This window comes from Falco punctatus (assembly GCF_963210335.1).
Source record: "Falco punctatus genome assembly, chromosome: 1".
NCBI lineage: Eukaryota > Metazoa > Chordata > Aves > Falconiformes > Falconidae > Falco > Falco punctatus.
This window is the reverse complement of record NC_137580.1, coordinates 54,275,516-54,299,049: the sequence shown is the minus strand read 5'-3', so window position 1 is coordinate 54,299,049 and position 23,534 is coordinate 54,275,516. Positions and strand designations below refer to the sequence as shown.

General features: G+C 42.8%; 1 protein-coding gene across 5 annotated transcripts in view; it reads right to left on the bottom strand.

Moving 5' to 3' along the window:
- CHRNA9 (cholinergic receptor nicotinic alpha 9 subunit) overlaps positions 1–13,870 on the bottom strand; it is a 30,586-nt gene extending 16,716 nt beyond the window's left edge. For 2 of the 5 annotated variants that reach the window (XM_080379063.1, XM_080379066.1), the window contains exons 1-2: positions 13,651–13,785; positions 1,044–13,080 (exon numbers count right to left, since the gene is read on the bottom strand). In XM_080379063.1, the coding sequence (XP_080235189.1) occupies positions 1,044–1,113 (70 nt within the window). In that variant the 5' untranslated portion in view covers positions 1,114–13,080; positions 13,651–13,785. Of the gene's footprint in view, positions 1–1,043; positions 13,081–13,650 lie in introns of all 5 variants that reach the window. The other 3 variants (XM_080379064.1, XM_080379065.1, XM_080379062.1) reach the window with 3 other exon arrangements.
- Positions 13,871–23,534: the final 9,664 nt, after the last annotated feature.

Genomic DNA, 23,534 nt, shown 5'->3' with positions numbered 1-23,534 from the left:
AGCTTCAAGTAGTATTTGCTGTAACTGTATTTATCAATAATATACTGTAGAATATAATTTAGTTCAGAAACAGAAGTATGCCCGATGAAGCTATTCAAATAAGGACAGCATTCACCTGTAGTAAATGAATAGCTGATTTTAGCTTCTCATACCCACTGAAAAAAAACTCTGTATACAGAGGTGCCTGCCTTTTTTGAAAGTAAATATTGCCTTTATTTTACTGGTGTCTTTCACAGGCATAGAGATTGAGTTAGTCACAGATCTGCCAAGCTAAAATCAGAAGCAAAGTCTGAAGTCAAAGCTGCTGCCAGGCTAATGACTTGTGATATCTCCCTAAATGCAGCACTGATGGATTCACAGGCTTCTTTCAGAATTTACTCTTATTTCTTTTTTAACTACCACCTGGAAAAATCTGAGCTGTTTTTCTTCACACATTGGTAATTGCATGATGTACGGACACATCTTTGCACTAACATCTTTTCCAAACCATGTATTTGGAGATGCTTCTTACTATCCAAGACTTAGTCACTACGGCTAATTCACTGAAAATTCAGGTCTTAAATGACACTTTTGCTGTTCTGTGCTGTGTTGTTCATCACAGTTTCTCTAGGTAGTCTCTGTATTACCTTTAGATAGATTCATACATTTCTGCAAGCAAAGGGCAAGGGCAGTAACACTCAAAAGACTCATCCAAGTGCCAGCTGGCACCATGTAGGAAGCAAGTGCTTTGGAGTAGATCACTCTCTGGTGACTCACAGTGACTTCCTGGACTAATTAGAGTTTAAAGTAAACCTTCCTGATTAAAAAGAAATCCTAACAAATTAAAGCTTCACAAAGATAATTTAAGTTCTGGCTGTATGGGATCATTCATTTTGTCTATGCATCAGTGAGACAAAATAAAACAAAACGGCTGAAAGACTTCTGGAGCTCAACCCTGTAAGACACATCAGGACACTAGATCCTACCTGAAAAAAATAAACCTCAGTGCAACATAACATAAACATAAATATAAAAACATAACAGCTATCAAGCAGTATTCTCACCTTGTAGTATCACCGCTGTAAACAGCAACCACAGAGAGATGTAAAAGGAGGGCAGGATGTTTCTCTTCATTTCTGGACCTTAAATAAAACTGCTCACCCAAGAGAACAAAAACGTTTATCACCATCCGAAGCTAACAAAAAAACCAAACAACCAAGTTGCACAGCAACATATAGATGCTGAGGCACTGATGAGCTGCTAGAAGCAAGTCAGTCCTCCCTCAGCAGCTGTCAGTCTTGGAATGATCGATGGTCTTTGTCCCTGCCACCGCCTGGGGCTCTGATGAGAACCCCCCTCTCCCTCTGTAATGTGAGAGCTGCCTGCTCTCAAGCTAATGCTGAGAGAGAAGACAATCGATTGGATATCAGTAGGAAAACTGTATTCCACTGCACACAAAATATAAGATTTTGCCTAATTTAAGAAGAACCCTTTTACAGTTCTTTGGTGGGCCACGTTTTATAGCCCCTATGTTCAGCAATAGCGTGCTCAGAACTAGTTCTGTGGCGGAACTTGAGGACCTGTCACAAAAAGAGTGATCTGCCTCAGGATTTTAATTGGTATAGTCACACTGTACATCACACATCCGACATCTCACAGAGCAGAAAAAACACCACAGCCTGCCTACACCCATGCTGTGACAAAGCAATGTTTTCACCTACCAAAGTGATGCTGCATGGAAGAAACTGCAGCTACACCCATCAGACAACATAGGCAACATTTGCAGTAGCACAATACCACTGTGCAAACAACTTCCACTGGTGTAGACAACTCGGAGACCAGTACTCGGCACAGTAAATCCGGAGCAAAACTGGACTGCAGAGAAAATGCCATTTCCTAATACAGTACAATTTTTCTCAGGTGAACTCGGCAAGACACCAGAATTACAAAGAATTGCGCTTACTGGACACCTCTTGCATCTAGCCACAATACTTACAGGAGAGAAACGTGAATGCAAAACAATACCACAGCTGGCCTCCCATCTACCCCGACAGTCAGAACTTCATTAGCTTTATGTCACTCATGTAGCCAAGTTAGTTTCCTAGCACTGCAGGCCATTTTCTTATAAGTTTCTCAGAGACAAGAGGTGACTTCTTCCTTTCCATAGATCCAATTCATCCCTCCTGATATACTGCAGTCCCTTTTGCCATCCTTGTAGAATAGGTAACAGAAAACAGTCATTAAAATAGAAAGGTGAAAATACAGATTGAACTAGCAGCAAAAAACTGGTCCAGAATAGTTCTGATCCACACAAAATATAAAATACTGTTGCTTTACTCTTGTGTAGTCTTTTGACTAGAAGGAAGCTGATTGTACAAATAATTTCTATATAACTGCACTCCTGGCACTGACTGGCTAATGCTTGTGCTTTTGTGGGGTCTATAAATCAATGACCCTTATGGTTTAATAGGTAAGCAATAAATAATTTCAGCTAAAGCACCTGTAACGAAATCCATCTCCCTCACTTCATTTGCTGAATTGTCAAAGGGGAAAAAGGTGGAAAACAGAAGTCAAAAAGGTCAGAGTAGCCCATAAACAGTATGTGATAACCTGCTTTCTCTGTAGGAAGAAGGTATGTGCTGTTTGAGACAACAAAAATCAGAGATAAAAGATGAAGCACATTTGGATAGTCAGATCAGTGCATTCTCAGGGCGCTATCTTTAATCTATAGTACATTGCCATGAAGTCAACAAATAGCTACTGCTTCTCTTACTGTAATTACAAAAATACCTGGAGTACTGCATTCAGCTCTGCAGCCCCCAACATAAGAAGGACCTGGACCTGTTGGAGTGAGCCCAAACAAGGGCCACAAAAATGATCAGAGGGTTGGAGCACCTCTATGAAGACAGGCTGTGAGAGGTGGGGTTGTTCAGCCTGGAGAAGAGAGGGCTACAGACAGACCTTACAGCAGCCTTCCAGTACCTAAAAGGGGCTTATAAGAAAGATGGGAACAGGCTTTTTAGCAGGGCCTGTAGTGATAGGACAAGAGATAATGGTTTTAAACTAAAAAAAGGGTCAATTTAGATTAGATATTAGGAAGAAATTCTTTGTGAGGGTGGTAAGACACTGGAACAGGTTTCCCAGAGAAGTTGTGGATGCCCCATCCCTGGAAGCTGGAAGTGTTCGAGGCCAGGTTGGGATGGAGCTTTGAGCAGCCTGCTCTAGTGGAAGGTGTCCCTGCCCATGGCAGGGGGGTTGGAAGCAGATCATCTTTAAGGTCCCTTCCAACACAAGCCATTCTATGAATCTGTAAGAGTGACTGGGGTACTGCTTTAAGTGTGCTACTACTGGAACCAAGGCTAAACTTGTTTTGCCACAGGCCTGAGACAAACTTGTCAGCTGTTACACCAGCAATATGTATCTGCTAAGTAGTGCAGACTGATGTACTTTAAAATACATGATCTTATGCAACTTAAAGAACCGTGGACCTCTATTGTGATGACAGCTTCTTGAGGGCAAACTGAAGGTTCTCAGAAGACAAAAACAAAAAGCATATTTACATGTGTTGTTTACTCGATTTATTTTTACACATGCATATACTCCATGTTATTCATTATAAACTTGTAAAGGCATAGATCATAATCTTTCAGTTATGATCTATTGTCTTTACAATCATCAAATATATCCAATAGTTGCCACATATCGGACATACAGACAGGCAAACACAAGCACACACATATCAGAACACACTTGTTACATCTCAGATGCTGCACTGATTACACAGTGCTTGTAAAAATAAAACTAAAACACATCCAGAAGTCTTTTCAATATTAAAGATACAAGAAATTTAACAATCTTAGTATGCTAGACCAATTGGCTTCTTCACATTTGTTCACAAGAAACCTGATCCGTAATTTTAATCAAAATGTCCCTAATGTAGACATTTTGTGTGAAGAGCAAGTATTAACATTAATCATTGTTCATTGATCTGAGAGATTCATCTACATACCCATGCTTTCTCGGAATATAGTTTTAAATTGTGGTGTAATCTATGGCAATCCCAGATCAAACATCCCATTTAACATTTGAATGGAGCTTAAATTTATAGTTAAGCAGTTCTCTATTTTTACACTAAGAAGTAAGGAATTAATATAAAGTATGAAGCAGCTGGCAGATAATTTAAGAAGAGCCACAGGTGTTTGGAAGTTAAAATCAAGCCATTAACCTCTCCCAGAGCTAGACTTGTCCCCAGTATAATTCAGTTAACTTGTTAGAGTACCTCTGCCAGCAGATGGCCCCGTTAGCCAGCCTATTGATCCACCCAGATAAACTATTTTTGTTTATCACACAAAAATCACATGGCATTTTAATCCACTTCGATTACTTTTCTGATTATTTGCCTTACATTTGATATAAGACAAGCAGAAGCAAGATGCTATATTTAAAAAAAAAAAAAAAAAAAAAAAAAAAAGATTCAGCACAACTCAGTGGCTGAATCTGGTTATCAGGTCTGCCTACCATACATGAGACCAGTCACGAGAGGCTTTTAGGGTGAGCAAATATATATCATTGTCAACAACTGTAAAATATAAAACCATATTTAGAGCATAGGCCACTTCTGATGCAGAAAGCAGTTAAGGCCCGTGGCACAATATCTAATCCTTCTTTCACATGCTTTGTTCACACATTTGACTCTGTGAGAATGCATTTGGGTTATTAAGAGAGCAGAACATTGCATTCATGCTTACATTCAGCGGGACAAGAGTGTACCATTCATTGGTGCACTAAGCTTTTATGATACTCACATGACACTTGTAACTTTATGGTTCTAGACAAACACACAGGCTGTTATCAAGACCATAAAAAATCCTGAGTTCAGTGTAGTGCCATTTAAGGGAAGTTTGACTTTGCATGCACTTTAAGGACAGACTGAAGTGGAGATAACACGGAAGGGATCTCTTTCACATTAAAGCTTCCAGCTTTAGATATTTATCTTAGCCAAACTATAAGCAAAGCAGGAAAGAAGTGTAAAAACATATTTAATTTTTTTCTTTCAATTAAATCTTTCATCTTTTGCCTAAAATACTAATTTTTTCCTGAGGCTGAGGTTTTGCATGTAAGTTTCCTGACTTTTTAAAAATATTCTTACCCTTTTTTGCATAAAAAGCATTCAGAGTTTTTAAGCCTCCAACTGGAAAAGCTACAGATACTGTATTATCACAGGCCTCAAGGCTGCCTGTACCATTTCTAATCCATCCCTTCATCAAAGAACAATAAATAAGAACAGATCGGTTTCTAGGCACAGTTTGTAACAAGTGTCTCACAGTCTGCTTCTACCTGCCTTCCTGCCAATTCTTCTCTACAGAAGCTGTTGCATTCACATTCTTTGCAGCACTCGCTACAGAATATTATCTTGTGATGGGGTCAAGCAACACACAAATTCTTCAGAGTTAAACCTCTCTCCTTAGTCTGAAGTCTTAACAGCATGGGTAACAGCAGTTCTTGCCAGCAGAATAGCCTCACCGTGCCTGCTCCTGAGAAGAATACAGCACTTCATCTAGATTATGGAGTGTGTTTCTTTCCACCTCTTTTTTTCTCACCCACCTACTGCCTCCTCCTTCCTTCTCTCTAGAAATCCCCTGCCACCTGAAAACAGCACACTCATTCATCTTTTCTTCCACCCTGTTATAAGCATGGAAGATAGGAAATACATTAGGAAGCATTCATAACATCAGATCGTGTTATCATGTAGATAGAATATTAGCTACGTTTTCCAGAGATAGAAAATCCTATTCTATGTGTTACAGTTTTGAGGTTTTCTGAATATAAATTTCATTTGGGTCTGGTTAAGCAGGCAGTTCTGCTGACCACCTCCCAGCACCTGAAGTAGAAAAATCTTTTGCCCCTAGAAGCCTTCCATTATTTAAAGTGATCTAAAATGCAGTGTGTTCATCCTTTTTCACCAGGATGCTTGCAAGCTGACTAGTATTTTGTTCATCCTTGAGAAGTATTCAGTATCTGGCAGGGTTAGGAACAGAGCTACTTTACAGTTTTAGCTATCAGAAACTAATTTATATGCAGCTCTTTCTTATTGGGATCATTTCCAGCATTGCACCATGCCTTTGAATGGCTGTTCACAGCACCTGTGCTCTACACAGAGACAATCTCTGGGCCCAGACACTGTGCGCTCTGATCACAGGTTTGCTCTGATGGGCAGCCCGATGCTCCAAAACAAACTGGATCAGAGAAATATTTTTACCCTCTAATAAGTGTGCAGACAGACTCAAGCACCTTTGTGATCACCCGTGAGCCATGGAAGACAGCAGACTACCTCAGCTTTTGGAAGTAGATGGAAGCCCCTCAGCTGCCACTGCAGGCTGAAGACAACCCTAAGTTCCCCAGAAAGCAATTCCTTCAGCTTGTATGCACATCACCAAAGATTAAATCAGTATCTGAAGAAGCAAGACTGAAGGGCAACAGTTGGATACTAACTCAAAACTGAAGTTTCACACTCCATAATTGAAAGGGAGATGGGAGTATCCCTTTAAAACACTACCAAAAATTATCATGCTCACAAGTACATCTGCATAGACAGTCCAGCATCCCCTGAAAACATGTGCTTTCCTGTTAAGTTCATACTCACCTTGCAACACAGAATACAGTACATCTAAACTTCTGTTCTTATCCGAGTTCCTCAGAGTTTATGAGTTCCCTACAAAAAGCTGAGACTAATGCTGTGCACTAATACAGTGGAGCTGGCTGAAAAGGCAAGGTGCCGAAAGATGAAGACAAGAAAAAAACCCGCAGATCATAATGTAGCAACCTGAACTTTCAACTGTTTAAGGAATTCCCAGAACTCCAATGACAAGATGACTGCTAAAATGGTATTCATACAGGCTACTACTTCACCAGTGTTGTACACAATTTTACTTACATTGCGATACAAATTTGAAAAAGAACTAAGCAAGCATTTCTAGCATCTCTGAGCACAGTGGCTGCACATCAGTTAAGGGAGGCTGTATTCATACCATTGGTTTTCATCCTCAACATTCTAAGCAATTGTTCAGTGCTAAGATACTGGTTCCTTCTTTTCAATCCACAACAAATGCATTGAAATGAAGGCTTAGTACTCCCAAGGCAAAAAATTTCAAGTGTTAATATGGGAAGAAACATCCTTTTCTTTGGTTAACTGGGCTGAAAAAAAAACTTACTTTGCCCATAAAGACAAAGGATTTGCCATCTAGAAGCGTTAGCCTACAATAGTGATCTGAATCTTACAGGCTTAATAACTGCAATTTTTCAAGTTCTGTGAAAGGTGATATGAGGTATAAAAGAAAGTTCTCTAACATTAAAGTGCTACCATACCTACAAATTATACCTAGTTGGTTTGTGTGCTTTGGAAAACATTTGCTACTTGCCTGCCAACAATTGGCAGGGGGCTGTGAAGTATCTTTGCCAATTGCTCAGCTGCCTTCAGCTTAAGGAAGGGTGTTATACTCTGAAACAGAACCAAGATGTTGAGGAAAAGGCAAGAGGAATTTTGTTTGTTTTTTTACAAAAAAACAGCTTGTAGCTATAGCAGAGCTATGAGAAGACAGACTATCCTACAACCATCCTGTGGTTATAGCTTTTGGGACATGTATATAAAAGTGCAAAAGCCAGTTCCGCAAACTAATATAGAAGAGCTAGTATTAGAACATGCTAGAACATGAAACAATTTTAGCAACAAATTCTGGGCTTTACTCCTGGGCTCTAGAAAAAGCAGCATCTTACACTGCCATTTCACAGAGCTGCTCCTAATCCAATGGTATTAATGACTGAGATATGGTCAGGTCTGGACTCTGATAGGTAATTGATTTAATCTTGGTGGGAAGCTATACATAAGAAAAAAGCATAGGATGTGATACATGTTTATTCTCTTTCCCTTCTGCCAGTACTTCAAGGCAATGTAAGTAGCAAATAAGATACTGATGTGGTTAAGCAACATGTTGCAGTGAGTACACAGCCAGCTTCAGAAAATGAGATGGCAACACATTAGGACATGTCCTTGGAAGAGATGAGTCAATGAGCCAGTAGCAATTGGTGCATTTGGCACTACACTAATGCTTCCAGCCAAACTTGCATCACAACACATAAAACTGAGCATTCTTCACCTATCTTTTTAGAAAAAAAAATTGCTTTTCCTTCAGCTATCTTAAAATAAGTTTACTTTTTATGCCTATGCAGATTCCAGGTTTGCAACATTAGCAATTACAAGCCACCTGAGGTATAATTTACAAATATGAAATGAAACCTCTTCAGATGTTTCCCCTGCCACAGCAGGGTAACACAGCGCTGGCATGTTGTGCCCAGTGTGCTGCCATTAGACCTGTGACAGAATATCTCAGTGTCCTCCTTGCTATGGAGTAGAATGATCAAGTCTCTTCAACGTGTAAGTAAACTGATGGATATATGTAACTAAGTAGAAGGAAGCAGTCAAAGCAACAAAAGACTTCTAGGTACCCAAAAGGAACTTTGGGGACATTTCAAGTCACAAATCAATTGAACTCCTCAATCTTTAAGGTCTTCTTTTGCTAGCTCGTTCCCATCCAAGTGCTGGTTGCAAACAAGAAAAAATTTTGGGATATGCAATTGTTTGCAATTCCAGATAGTGTAAAAAAGCCTTCTCAGCACTTTTTGTGGCACAATTAATTCTCTACATAATCACTGAAAATAAAACCCTAAGACATTTAAAGGCATTTGTGTATTTATCCTTAACTTCTGGACTTGAGTCTTTGCTATCAAAGGACACAATGCTGCTTCATCAGACTAGCAGGGGATGCTTTCATTCTACAAGCAAGAAATACTCATGGATCCTGGTGCAAAACCTGATAAACATGCGATGTAGTTACCCGCTTCGTTTCTAGTAGATATGAAGCTATTTCTTGCAGATTTCATCCACTTCAGGAACATGAACTCTGAAGTCAATTTCCAAAATGAAAATTTTAGCTGTGTAAGAATATAGGCTTTATACTTCATTATTCAGTACTATAGTAATTAATGGGTAACATTATCTCTGTCATTCTAAAGACTGTTTATTTGATATAAGCATCAGGTGTACAAAGAAAGTTTTGGGTTTTATTAATAAAAAATACAACTAGTCACTTCCCCTTTACTCATGTAAACAGTCTAATTACAACTTCTACAATTTATAATTGTTGAATTTAAGTAAAGAGTTCAAGCTTCCATGCGGATAATTATTCACCAATATCTCCACATAACATAATGAATTCCCACAGCAGTGATCAGTAGTACAAGAGTAATTTAGCTCTTTCTGGAGTCCATATGCTTAGCCTTTCACCCTTAACATGATAAAAATGTGTGAAGTCATTAATTAACATCATAAGAAAGAATTGCAAGTTGAAATAATTCCCCACTTTGCTTCTTAAATACCCTTCTTATATCCTCTTCTGCTTCTCTTTAGGATCTTTAAAACAGTTAAACGGAAAAACCTTGCAAATATTAATTTGTTAGAGATCACAATTTTCAGATACTGAACTGATGAAATATGAAACTCCTAACATTCAGGGAAAAACAGGTCTCATTTAATTCCCAGCTGTCTCAGTTTTATCACTTAAGAGGACACCTATAGCTCCAACAAGTAATTATAGATCAAACCCTGCATTTATAACCCTATTACATGAAAATATGTCAGCCTATCAAAACAGGGCTTTTTGAAGTAATTACCTCTGAAGGCTCTGCCTTAAAAACAAATTTATCTTCTTAATGCTTGGATGATAACTCAGTGAAGTTGTAACTACTTAATTCTTCATCATTTCTCCAGCTACTTCCTAGATGTTACTTCAAATTAGGGGGGAGGGGTGTACAAGCCCAAAATCTCTGGCTACAGCTACAGAACACAGGTAGAAATAACAAAAAAGTTAATTCTTCTGCTTCATGTATCACACAGACATAGAAATTACACATAAGACAGATATCCATATTCCCAGTATTGTAGAGCAATCTTCATGGCATGTATTTGCCAGATACCAGGTGCCCCAGAAGACAGACTTACCTCTAAGCTTTTAAAAGAGCACATACATTAATGCAGCCACTCCTGTCTTACTAGGACATCCCATTTGCACTCTAAAAATATTTCCAAGGCTTTCCTGTTTCCCCATTTGGGAAACACTAAAGTGCTGAAATCAATTAAACAGGAGAGTCCTAGCAGCGAGTTAAAATGGTAAGGCACATCCACTGAGTTGGTTTTGTACCGCCTTCATTTTGCAAACTCCTGAGACTGTAACAGTGGTGCGGCTACTTTGATCTACTTGTACAGAGGGCTGAAGATGGGCAGATCACTTATTGTCACAGGTAAAACAGACTCAACCTGGGAAAAAATTTTTTGCCAAATAAAATATTTGAGTACTGGGAAACAAAAATATGAACTGGGCGGTCCCTTAACCTCTTCCTACAGGGGTCCCCCACCACCAAAACCGTGCTACACATACCCAATACAAATACCTTTCACAGCAAGGCAACAGACAGCACTAGAGGCTGGCATGCCTGTGTACAACATAAGCCAGCAAGCAGAAGCATCACGTGCATGGGGGGGGGGGGGGGGGCGGAAGCGGTGGCAGCAAAAAATGCATAAAAGCTTCCACGGAGCACAAAGCAGCTCCTTATGCAGGTATGTTCCAAGTGTCTGTTCAGCCTAACCAGCAGCAGCAGCTGGTGGGCACCTCAGGATAAACTCCTGGGCAGATGCTGCATTTGCATCCCCTTAGCTCTATTTAAACTTGATTCCATGCATGGGAACAGAAATTACTATACAAGCATTTCTAGCAAACAAAGCCACACAATCAAAAAGCTTTTAGCTGAACTGCAGTTACAAAGATCTCAGATATGGTCATAACCACAGAAGTCTCACTGCACTGTAGTTAATTCCCACAGTGAACACAATGTCACTCATAGTAAAGAGTAGCAGATTAGTGCTGCCCCACATAGACAGCGTTAAATTCTACCAATCAGAAGTCATGGCTAATTATCCACATGGAGATCAAGTGAGCATTAAATTTCAGGTTACACTTCTATAACCCATAGTTTTGTTAGAGATGCGCATAGGGCAGAGTAAGATACAAAGCTAGCCTGATCAGCAATCATCATGGTCCAGGTTTGGAGCAGTGCTGGTAGCTCACCACAGTTTCTGGCCAGGGGACCATCTGACACATCAACTGCCTTCCCAGTCCAGCCGTATGGTGAAAAACATACTCCAACACATGCTATCCAAATACTATAAATGCTATAATTACAAAATTACAAGTACTCAAGCCATTGTATTCACAATTATGGTTGAAAACTCCTCAATTTTTAAAAAAATAACTTAAAATTCAGGCAAAAAGAGTAGACTGAATTAAGGACAGCAAGTATCATATCCTAAGGAAATCATTAACTGTTAAATGAACCATGTGCTATTTCTGTTATTGAAAATACTGATTAGGCTAATTATGCTCAGAGGGAATTGGGTCTAGAGGATTAAGCAAAGTATTTTCAGAGGCAGAGTTTGCTGAGCAGGAAAGCTGCTGTCCCCTATTTAAGCAGTACAAGGATATTACTTTGAACATCTTACAATTATCAATAGAAATTGTAGAAAGCTCATCCTTTGGTGTCTGTTATTGGGCTAATAACGTAGCTTATATTTCCCTTTTCACCTTAGTGACATGTCAGTGCTAAAAGCGTGCACCTATGCAATTCAACTACCTCCTGTTTTACAATGATTACCACCTTAAAGTCTCAAGAGTCTTCCTTCAAAACTTCAGAGTCTGCTTGTCATTCATTGTTGTCAAAGCCAAGACTACAATTTCTTCTGGGTAAAGAGCAACAATATTACTAGTAGGCAGAGACTGTTTTTAAAAAGGAAACATATACTCACACTATACAAGATAAAACTGTCTGCAGACTTGCTCTGTCAAGACAAGACAGACAAGGTCCATGCACAGCAGGTTTGATACCCCATCACCAACACTACAAACAGCACAAGCAGCTACTGTGAGTGACCTTCACAGATCACCCCACTTCGAGATATGAAATTCATTACAGGCATTATACTAAATTACTGTCAAAGACTAGAAACTACACTATTAAAAGCCAGCTCTACAGAAAGAAGGTAATTCATTAGCTTCCATTTCACCATTGGCCTCCATGGCTATGATCTCTCTGGCATCACACAGGGCCATCTTGCTAGGCGAGTGACATCTTCCCTGGGATACCCACAGCATGCAGCAGTGGCAGCAGTCCCCAGCCAGAAGGAATGCACACCATATTGCTCTGGGCATAACCCCAGCAGCCGCAGGGCACATCAGAGAATGGTCAGGAACTCCCTCTTCGTTACAGTAGTGTTATCAGAGTGCATAAAGAGTGGCCCTTCCAGCTGTGAACGAACTATCACATAGCGGTGGAGGGCCAGAACAGGGCACACCCACGGCTCTCCAGACAGCCCAAGGCTGATGAGTTGTCTCTCCTGAGCCACAGGAGAGTTACACAGGCAAAACACCACTCTCCTCTCCATCAGCTGGAGATCACTCAGGTACAGCAGCTCAGGCTGCAGTACATTATGATGCTTTGCCACCATCTCACCTATCCGAAGTGGCCCAAAAAAAGCTACAGTAAATAATGCACGAAACAGTAAGCATTCATAAGGAGTTACGCATACAGACTCCAGAGCTCCTAAGAGAGATCGCAACACCTCAATTGTTACAGGCAAGTATTTATCCCTTAGGATGCCCACTTGACATTTCAACCCTACCACCATACAACGGGTTACAGCGTCTTCCAGAGGATCAGGGTTACCAGTCAGTTTTGATAAGTAAGACAGTGCTGCCACATACATGAGTGTCTTTGAGGATGAATGATGAGATTCTACAGCCAAAAAGTCTCTAACTTGCTCCTTTGGAATTGGCCAGGCTGCAGGCATTCTCATGCTTTTCCTAAAGAGAAGGAATTTCTTCAGTCCTTCCAGGTAAGCTTGCCAAAGCCTACTATCTCCTGAGCTCTCCAACAACCACAACGTCTTCAGCGGCCAAGGTCCCAAGGAATGTTTCTGAGGACAACTAAACTCCCTTCCTACAAGAGAGTTCACATGTTAGCTCATGCTGACAAGGGACACAAGCATGTCACCTAAGCAGCAATAAAAATAGCATTCTTCAGTGCAATACACCCCTAGACAATGCTCTGCTAGTTTATCTGATTAAAGACAATTCACACAAAGCTACACCCAGAGCTGTTAAGACCAAAGACATTTTTCAAATGGGAAACTACAAGCAACATACCAGGCCCATTTCAGGCACTAGATCTGGCAACACTCTGGGAACGTACAGGTTTGTGGAGTAGCAATTGACAAGAGAAGCAAAAAGCATTTTTAAAACCAAGCCTTCCTGGTATGGCTTACAGAAATAGCAACTGCAAAGGACACACTCCAGCCTAGGAAGGGAAATTCTTTCGAGGCCTCCTTTCAAAAGCACATGAATCGGGCAAAACCAGGGAAAGGCTGCCCAGCGAGAGCCAGGGCCACCAGCGACCCGCTTGCCCCCCACCCAGAACCAGAGGCCAGCCCCCATCCACAGCGGGGCAGGTGCTGAGCCACCACCACCGGGTGTCCTGGGAACCTCGCCACAGAGCACGGGCCGCACTTACCAGCCACCGCCACGCCGTCCTCCCAGGAGCTGCGGGGCTGCGCCACCACCTCGGTCCCCCACGCTGCTCCTCGGCCACGATGCAGGCAGGTGGCTACCTGCGCAGTAAGGCCCAGCTCCAGCCACTCCATACCCGGCTCCCGGGCCAGCAGCAGCATCATTTCCCAGAAGGGGGCGGCCGCAGCTGGGGCACCGCGGGACATAGCGGAACCAACGAAGGCCAGCCGCTGTCCCCCCACGGCCCTTTTATAGCCGCGGAGCCGCTCGCAGCGCCCCCCTCCGATTGGGCACTCGGAGTAGCTCGGAGCGCTGCCATTGGTTGCCCGCCCAAGGCGTTGGCCCTGGCCTTGCCCCGCGCGGCAGGTGTGGCGGCGGGCGTTGGCGGGGCCGGAACCCGCGGGCCGCCTGCAGGGCGGGGGGCGTGCGGGTGCGCCTCACCCCAGTCCCGCCCGAGCCTGAAACAGTGGGCGGACTGGTAAGGTTAAAAGGTGTCTAAGGTTACCTACCTGTGCTCCTGGGGGCTCCGGCAGGCCTCCTGCAGAGAACAGCTGGCTGCAGCTGACTCAGCTCTGAATTACTCCCCGGCCATCCTTCGCCATTAATTACAGCTGGCCCACCCAGGTGATTTGTGCACAGTTTAATGAGATGGCTGCTCCTTCCACCGCAGCCACCCCTGCTGAATCCCAAGGCAAAACAAAGCAGCCAGGCTCCATAGCTGGCAGCCTGAGCTTCAGCTTGCTGTTTTCCTGCGCGCCCTCACCTCCTTTGGTGCCGTCATCTCCAGAATGGCAGATCAGCCTGATCCTCTTCAAGATCCTGTTACTTGCCCCATGATAATGATATAGTGAAAAACCTAGAACTCTGCTGCAGTCAGAAGCTACATAGATAACAGAAACATTAACATCTGAGAAAGAGCAAAGTGCGGGAGCTTAGCACTTAGCCCTGAGAAGGGACAATTAGTACTGATGTAGATGAGCTCAACAAAAATGTAAATAAGGAGCCTTCTGACGAGGATGTGCTAACTGCTAAAAGAAAATAAACCAGGGTAAAATAATTGTGGTAGTAGGAGATCAGTGACCTCCTACTCAAATGGCCCCCACCCCGAAGAAGGTGGATCCCCCATCTGGGGATCATGCTGATATAGATCAAAACCAGCCCAGTGGGCATGTATTACCTTGGCATGTTTAGAGTGGACAATAAGGAAGGACTAATCGTTTGCTAGCAGATGTTTTAAGATAACAGAAACTAAATAACAACGACTACTAACGTATGCAAAGATAAACAAGAACTTCAGGTAACTGTGCAAGAAGGTGAAAAGTACATCTTGAAGAGGAGCTAGAGGGAGGAGATTCTGAATGTTCAGAAACCTTATGTATATACATGACTTTGTATAATAAATATTGGACTGTTCATTGAAACAATGTGCAAACTAGGAGGAGGGATCCCCCTTGCACCTGGTGCCGCAATAATCATACCTGCTTTATAACTCTCCTCGAGCTGTAGAGTTCGATTCTGCGTGTCAATATCCAGGTTGAAACTTGGGGCTGGCCCTTCAAATGGTAACTACTCTCCTGTAACTATTGAAGCGTTAAGATCTCTCCCTGGGACTTGGAGTCTCCTGTCGCTCTCCTCAGGGTGTGTATGGCGCCGTGTAGTGTTTACCACAGCCTGTTCTGGTGCCCTCTTTAGAGAAGAGTTGGTGGCAAATCACCAAAACACAGCACAGCCAGAGCTTCTGTGCTCGAGTGACCTCCAGCTGACTGAAGGGAGTGCAAACCTTTGTATATATCTCATATAGGCCAAGAGAGGTATTTGATCCAACCGAGGTTATGTGGAGAGATGTGGGTATGTCCTGCTGAAGCTGTCCATGTCTATGTGGCAGCGTGGCCGCAGGGATAGGGCCCTCTGTGCGCTCGGATAGCATGGCAGTGATGAAGAGGGAGTTCCAGACTGCCTTCCATTATGCTCTTGGCCTTGCTGGACTTCCTCCAAACCAGTACGGTGTTAATTCGTACTGGCTGGGGAGCTGTAACAGCAGTATCTCGTGGATATTCTGATGAAGCTGTTAACAGAACAGCAAGGTGCTGATGAAGATCCTGAAAAAGACATGGTTCCATCTTTCTGTTGGGCTTCCATAGTAAGGGGTATCTTCTACAATGCAGAAATCTTACACTTTATACAGACTAAATTTTCAGTGCTCTGTAAAGTTTCAAAGAAGGGGAGTAACTAGTACAAAGTGACTTTTCTCACCAGTGATGGTTTTGAGACTGTTGTGACTTGTGGGTCAGTGCGCATGCTATTCAGCATGGTTGTTCTAATTGTGTTTTGACCTTGTATAATCTTATATTAAACTGCATTTTCTTTCTCTAGTCTTTCTGTAACACCCTGGTCAAAGGCTATTCATCAGTGGTGACAAGATGATAAAGCATGTATCCTTTCTACTGTCTAGTGTAATGAGAAGTAAAGCTAGTTGATGGTTGGTGACTGGAAGCTGTGAGGTTGGAGGGAGCGTAGCTGCTAACTGAATATGACACGAGCAAGGAAGCTGACCCTGTTGTCCAAGTTGGAGTTCCATAGCAGCTGTTGCTGTAGTTTATCTCCTCACCTGTAAAAACCTTCACCTTAACAATTCTTAGGATCCTTTGCTAAATCCCCCTTGAAAGGATGTTTCCAACCCAGATACTGACCAAAACCAGCCTTTAATTGAAATGTGGCTAACACATCAAAGATGACACTGATCAGTTCAAATGATCCTTTGAAGCAGAGAACAACGTAAGTTCACTAACACAAACAACCCTCATTCTGTAATTGGAGCACTTGTTAAAGAAAGACGCTTAACACAGGTTAAATAACTAGTATCCGAGAAGCAGGATCATAAGAAGGTTGAGTGTCACCTTTACAGTAATAGCATCCCCTGTAGTGCATCACATCAGCATGCTCAGGAGCTACCTAGGTGACAACTAGGTATACAGAAAACAGCACCATACTACACTTTCAGTACCCAATCTAGTTTCCAAGAGGATCTTTAGTTACATAAATGTCTTGCTCTGCTCTCTGTGCAGAGCACACTGCAAAGACAGAGCTATGATAGTCAACAACAATCTGTTAATTCCCTGGCATACATTTGGTAGCTCCCCTTCTACAGCTTTACTGCAAGCTGTTGCAGAATTAGCACACTGTGATGCTGATGCTGAGTCCCAGTCATCTTGCATGTATTGATGAATGTGAAGTGATATGTCAGAGTGGCTAGAAGTCTCTCTGTGACTGCAGGGTAGTTGGTTTAGTTAAAATATCCACATGAAGAGTGTGCCAGAGGAAGCAGAGGTCTTAGGCTGAGTGATGAGAGACAGAAGGAAGAGTTTGACTCACCAGCTTTGGTTATTGAGGAAAGCCAGGGAGAGGACATGCCTCAGGAGTGAGGGGAAAGACTGGTTTGTTGTGAGAATGCAAGGAGGGTTCTCTGGGTCACAAATGTTTTAGTCAAGAGGGAAAACAGATTTGTTAGGGAAGGAGAAGCAGGTTTCTGCTTTGTGCATGATGGTAGGGATGGAACTGACTGCACAGGCCCAAGTGTTTGCAGGCATGACTGCTCAGCCTTATGCTGTGTAATCACACATGGAGTCCTGGATTGCTCTTTCATCCTGAAACTCGGGGCTGGCATGCAGCAATGACAGGTTGGAGGACCTGTTTGACTGTCCTTTGTGCTACCAGAAAAGTACTGATGTACATCACAGAAGCATAGCAGGCTGCATTAACCAAGACAGCAGGGGGAACAGCAACCTTGAGACTGTCCTTGGGTGTGTAGTTCTTTCCATTCCTACCCACCAGGTCTCTGTTAAAATCCACATGTGAAGTGATAATCTTTTCAAGGCTGTGAGGAGAGTGTTTTTAGCTACCACGATGGTAAATGCTCTCATTTTACTGCTCCTCATTTTCTGAAATGGAAGGGGATACTGGCCTGTCTTAGATAGAAACCAGGGTATTCATGGTAGTAACGGTCATGGCTTCACACTAAGAATCTCACAAGATAGAAATGTGCTGTTTCTCCATATTGATGCAATTACAGCTCACCTAAGAGATGGGATGAGAAAGGATGTAAAGCACATTCTAGTCAACTCAAAGTCAGGAAAGCCTCTCTGGGTGTTCCCAGTGATGATGTCCATTGATGCCAAGCAGGCAGGGAAGAATGGTGTGGGGGAAGAACTCATAAAAATCAGCTGAATGCTGCTGTGCAGAGCAGCTGTCTCACAATGATTCCTCATCAGCTCTGTAAGCAGTTCCAAATGTCAATGGTTACTTTTGTTCCAACAGGGAAAAGAGCTCCTGAACAAATGCTTAACACTGTGCTGTACCTACATGTTCACAAGTGTTTTCCCAGCTGGATGAATGAATACATGGAATGAATACGTTCCCTCTCTGTGCTGTCTCCTTCACCTAGCACATTTTGCTTGGTTAAACCTGAAGCAAATATAGAAACAAACATAGATTAAAAATAATAAGATTAACTTTATCTTGCAGATCTACAAAGGCCAAGGAAGAAAATGGCATATGTTGGTTCTGCTGCCAGAAAGTTTTCATCAAATTGGGTCCTAAAAACACCTCTGTGAAGTAGTGTTCCTGGGGCGATCTTCTTGAAGTGCAACCACCCATAGCTTTAATTGCTGTGTATCCTGCGGCTCGGTTACTGCAGCAACAACTCCTGGATAACAAAGCCAGGCAAGGGAAAGGAAATTACATTACCTTAACTGATGCAGTGTTAAAACTTCCCAGGAGCTTTCCCTGCTGGATTGCTAAGCATTGTGCACATCACAGGGGTGAAGCTTTGCATTACAGTGTAAAACATTCTGTAATCCATTGGGCACAACAGCACTAAAATGCAGCCACTTCCTAATGAAGGGAAATCAACTGAGAACTTAAACATACAAATTTAACCTTGTTTTACCCTAGCAATGTGACAAGATAGATGCAGATAGATCCTTTACCGATAGATACTTGTTACATTTTTATTCAGGCTCAGTCTTTTATCGGTGTGGCAAAATCATGTAAGCATGATCCTCAAAAAGTCAAGGTAAACTAATGCAAAGACTAAGGTAGCACAGAAACTCCTTATGAAAATCAAGCCTTAGACACCATATCCTACAACTTTGGACTTGGAGATCCCAAACCTTAAAATTATTAAAGTTTGTGTTATTTCACATATGCATTCTGTATTAAGTATTTATAAAGATATCTAACACTCATTAGCAAAAATTCCAACAGTTTTATGTAGGCTGGACCCCAATATCCAGTACAAGCTACTTGTTTAGAATTACCAAGCTCTTTATTTCCTGGCACGTTGCCCTCTTTCCTTCAGAAACTCAGATTTACTCTAAGATTAGGTCAATTTGGAACCAAGTCTTGCATCTCAGCTTGGCTTTCATGACAGCATCTGTAGCATTAGCTGCCTGGTCACTTCATGGCACACACCCTCCTCTCACCCCCAGTTACTTCATGGTACACACCATGTCTCCATGCTACAGGCATGTTGTTACAGCTTGTTTGTTACTAACCTTTGGAATTAAAACCTTTAGGTGGTTAAACAGCAAAAATCATAGAAGATTTTACTGAAAATGCACCGTTGCTGGTCATGCAATAGAATAAACCAGGACATGTGATACTAGTGACCGGTATACCCTGTGTGCAATGCCTGAGGGAAATTTAACAGCAAGGTGAACTTCCACAAGCATGGGAAGAACAGAGGCGATGCATGTTGCCTGTGTAGCTCCAGCAACCCACTTAAGCATCTTGTTCCTGTTACAGTATCTCCTCCAAGTCTGAATATATGGATGTAGCTATCTTTCTGCCACTGAGGTCACACCACTATCAGGGCATTTTCTGTTGGCTTTTTTTTTTTTTTTTTAAATAAAGATACTATTTATTCAGTGGATATTTAAGTTTTAGCCCTCAGCTTATCCCTGATTTTTTCATGTCTGGACATGAAACGATTGCCAAAAGCTAGTTCTTCAAAAAGTGTTTCTGGCCCTCACCATGTAATTCATAAAGTGTGTTCTGCAAGTACCCACACTGCACCCTTTTGGCATACTTTGACACCTTCACAGAAGCCCACCCACCTACTACAAACCAAAATGTTAAAAGGTGTTCAGGAGAACATCCACCGTTGCCTGAGAGCTGCTTTGCACTGAGTGGTGCTTGCAGGTGGCAGTGTGAGCTGTTCAGGATACGGCAGCTTGCAAAGTGATGCCATCCTCCTGCCTCAAGCATGTTCAGCCCTCAGACTTGTCACTTTCTGCAAGGCTTACCAACAGCAGTCACCCGTACAGACACCTGAAGGGAACTAGAGGTGAGACCAAGAGATAGTGCATAACGTTCAGGACCCTGCTGCAGCCACACAGATCACCTGCTGCTTTCATGGTCAGGGAGCAACCAGTGGGTTCAGTGCACTGCAAGCCAATATCTGTCCGTGCATCCGTACGTGCATTCATGCATGTGTTCACCCATGTATTCGTTCATCCATGCATCAACCCAGAGGTGTGGGTAGGAGATGACACTTGCAGGGTTAAGAGATGTTCAGACCCAGCTGGGCTTGCAGGACAAGCAATGGCTATCACGGGCCACAGGTATTGTCTCCACGAGGGTCTCAAGTGCTAGAACTTAGACCTGTTTATTGGGCAAACAGTATGCATGGAAAATGTACCATATCTAGGCAGCTTGCCGAAAGCTGCCTGTATTTTTACTGGGCCTGTTTTGGCAAAGTTTAAAAGAGGCAGGATGACTTTTCCCCAGATCTTGACATTTAAATGTGTCCCAGCTTGGTGAGCCTCCATTTTGTTGGGGGAGAAATGTTGACAAGCGGGGCACAAGTAGTGAATCCTGCGCAGTGAGTAGCTGCCTAAAGGAGGAGGAGGCAAAAATGTTTAACTATTGTCTGACCAGGCATTACAGGCTGCCCCTCTGTGGGCTGCACTTTGCTGGGCAGGGGTGTAGGGTTTGCATGTTCCAGTGCTCAGGGCTGTCACCTGCCCTGGGCCTTTGTCATGCAAACCATATGTCAAAGAGTTCAGAGGGTACAAAAGCAGCCAACTGCTCCTCGTGGTGAAGCGGCACCAAGCTGTCCCTTCAGATCACAGAAATGCGAGGTCACCGTTTCGACCGAGGACACGGTCCACCTTCTTGGGGCACCCCGAGGCAGGGCTGCGGCACCTCCATTGCTGGAGGACTGGGGTGGGCGCGGACCCAGCGCACAGCACCCCCTCCACGGCAGCGGTGCTTGGGGAAGAGCTGCTCACCGCATTGTGGCATGGGCCTGCTGGACCACGGGGCTGTGCCTCCACGTGGGGGCCAGCAGCTCCATGGCCAGTGCCTTGCCATGTGGGGTACAAACCGCACACAAGTGTTGTCTTGCAAGTTATTTTTTTTCCAAATTCTTTTCAGCCAGTAGGCAACATGCACTTCCCGGTGAGCTGGCAGTGCACAGCCCCTTGCAAAAAATGCATTTCACAGAAGCCTGCTGCACCTGGTGAAACAACACAGTGAACTACCTTGAATTTAAACTGGTGTACCGAATATCACCTCCCGACCTGTTGCCATATGGCTGGAAGTTTCGTTTGAAGTTTTCTTTGTACAGCCCAAGTGAACACAGCCTTTTTGGCAGCTATTTCTGGCACAGAAAGGAAAAAGACCCCTGTGGTTAAGCTGTGCAGACTTCCACAGAAAGAGAGAAAGGAAGAAAGGAAGGAAGGAAGGAAAAAAGGAAGGAAGAAAGGAAGGAAGAAAGAAAGAAAGGAAGGAAGAAAGAAAGAAAGGAAGAAAAAGACAGGAAGAAAGAAAGGAAGGAAGAAAAAGGAAGAAAAAAGAAAGGTAGGAATGAAGGAATAATAAAGAAAGAAAGAAAGAAAGGAAGGAAGGAAAGGAATAAAAAATAAAGATAGAAAGAAAGAAAGAAAGAAAGAAAGGAAGGAAGGAGGAAAGGAATAATAAATAAATCAAGCAAGGAAGGAAGGAATAAAGGAAGGAAGGAGGAAGGAAGGAAGGAATAAGAAAGAAAGGAAGGAAGGAAGGAATAAGAAAGCATGTAAGAAAGAAAGAAAGAAAGAAAGAAAGAAAGAAAGAAAGAAGAAAAGACAAAGTCAAAGTGAATACCTGAATGTGTGTCTGAGTGTGTACCTCAGTGAGTGTGTGCCTGAGTGAGTGTGTGCCTGAATAAGTGCGTGCCTGAGTGAGTGTGTGTCTGAGTGAGTGCCCGAGTGTGTACCTGTGTCTGTGTCTGAGTGACTGTGTGTGCCTCAGTGTCTGAGTGCCTGAGTGAGTGCTTGAGTGAGTATGTGCCTGAATGAGTGTGTGACTGACTGAGTGTGAGGCTGAGTGTGTGCCTGAGTGTCTGTGTGCATGAGTGACTGCGTGTGCCAGAGTGTCTGCCTGAGTGAGTGTGTGCCTGAGTGAGTCTGGGCCCAAGTGAGTGTGTGCCCAAGTGAGTGTGTTCCTGAGTGAATGCCCGAGTGTCTGCCTGAGTGAGTATGTTCCTGAGTGTGATCCTGAGCGAATGTGTGCCTGAGCGTGCCTGAGTGATGTGTGTGCCTGAGTGTGTGTCCGAGTGAGTGTGCGCCTGAGTATGAGCCTGAGTGCCTGAGTGAGTGTGTGCCTGAGCGTGCCTGAGTGTGTGCCTGAGTGAGTGAGTCTCTCCCTCCTTCTGGGAGTAACAAATGACCTTCTTCTGACACTTCTTCTGCCCCTCTGCTTCCAAGGTGCCAGTCACACTGTTCTTTTGCACAGATTAAAACTATTAGATTAAACGCACAACAAATGATCCACACTCAGTTTGAAATTTACTGCCTTTAAGACCTTAGGAAGTCTATGCATCTAAAACTTTGCCTTCTTTGTTTTCCCAGCTATATTGGCTGGTGAGCTAAAAATCTTTACAGATCTTCCTCAGCTTTTCCAGGAAGTTTGAGACACTTTACTAGAAAGATACTGGAAATTGGATTTGCTACCAAGTTGAAGTAATGGAAAAAGCGACAGGAACAGGAAAGAGAAATAAGAAAACACTGCAAGAGGGTTCTGAGTGTGTTGTTCTTGATATAAGGTTAAGCAGTAAATAACCTCAAATGTTTGAATCTTATCTATTCTACTTTGTATTTTACTTTTTTTTTTTTAAAAAAAATAGAATTATTTAGAACTTCCTATAGTGTGTTTGGTATCCTATGTAATGGCCAGCACTGACTGTGCTGCTGGACTGGGTTGCATCCTGAGGCTGCAAAGCTTTCACAGGCTGGAAAGCTAAAGTTGGCCAACTAGGGTACTTGGCTTCTGGATGGAAGTTGCCTAAGAGGCACATGGCCCATAAAGTTGATGGTATTATGCTTTTCTCTGAATCCCACACACACTATCATATACAGGTCAGCGGGTAGGACAACACTAGACCAAACGATGGCTTAGACACCTATCTGTGAGCCTCATACGCACTATCTCTACAGCCTGCGCTTCAGAATGTGTCACCATGTGATCTGCTGTGGACAACTAGAAGACTGAGCAAAATTGCTTGGGTTTAGTTATCTGAGCTGTGGGTATCACAAACAGATACCTCTATTCTGGCAGCTGCTGCTAAGGACAACAAAAATGAGATGTTGAAGGAACTTAAGGACTAGTGTTTCAGCATAGGTAGGGAACAATTTTGAGGCATATTAGACCCCAGATTTTCAAAGGTCTGTAACTTCTGATTTCAGTACTTTTGCAAGTGTCTGAAACAGACACAAAAAACCTTCAGACTGGAGCCTAAACCCAGCTGTGACACAGGCAAATGCAACTATGTCTGTAACATAAAGGGATTTGCAATAAAACCAAATTGAAGACTGTTACAGGAATGGAAGCCAGACAAATAAGCAACAACAA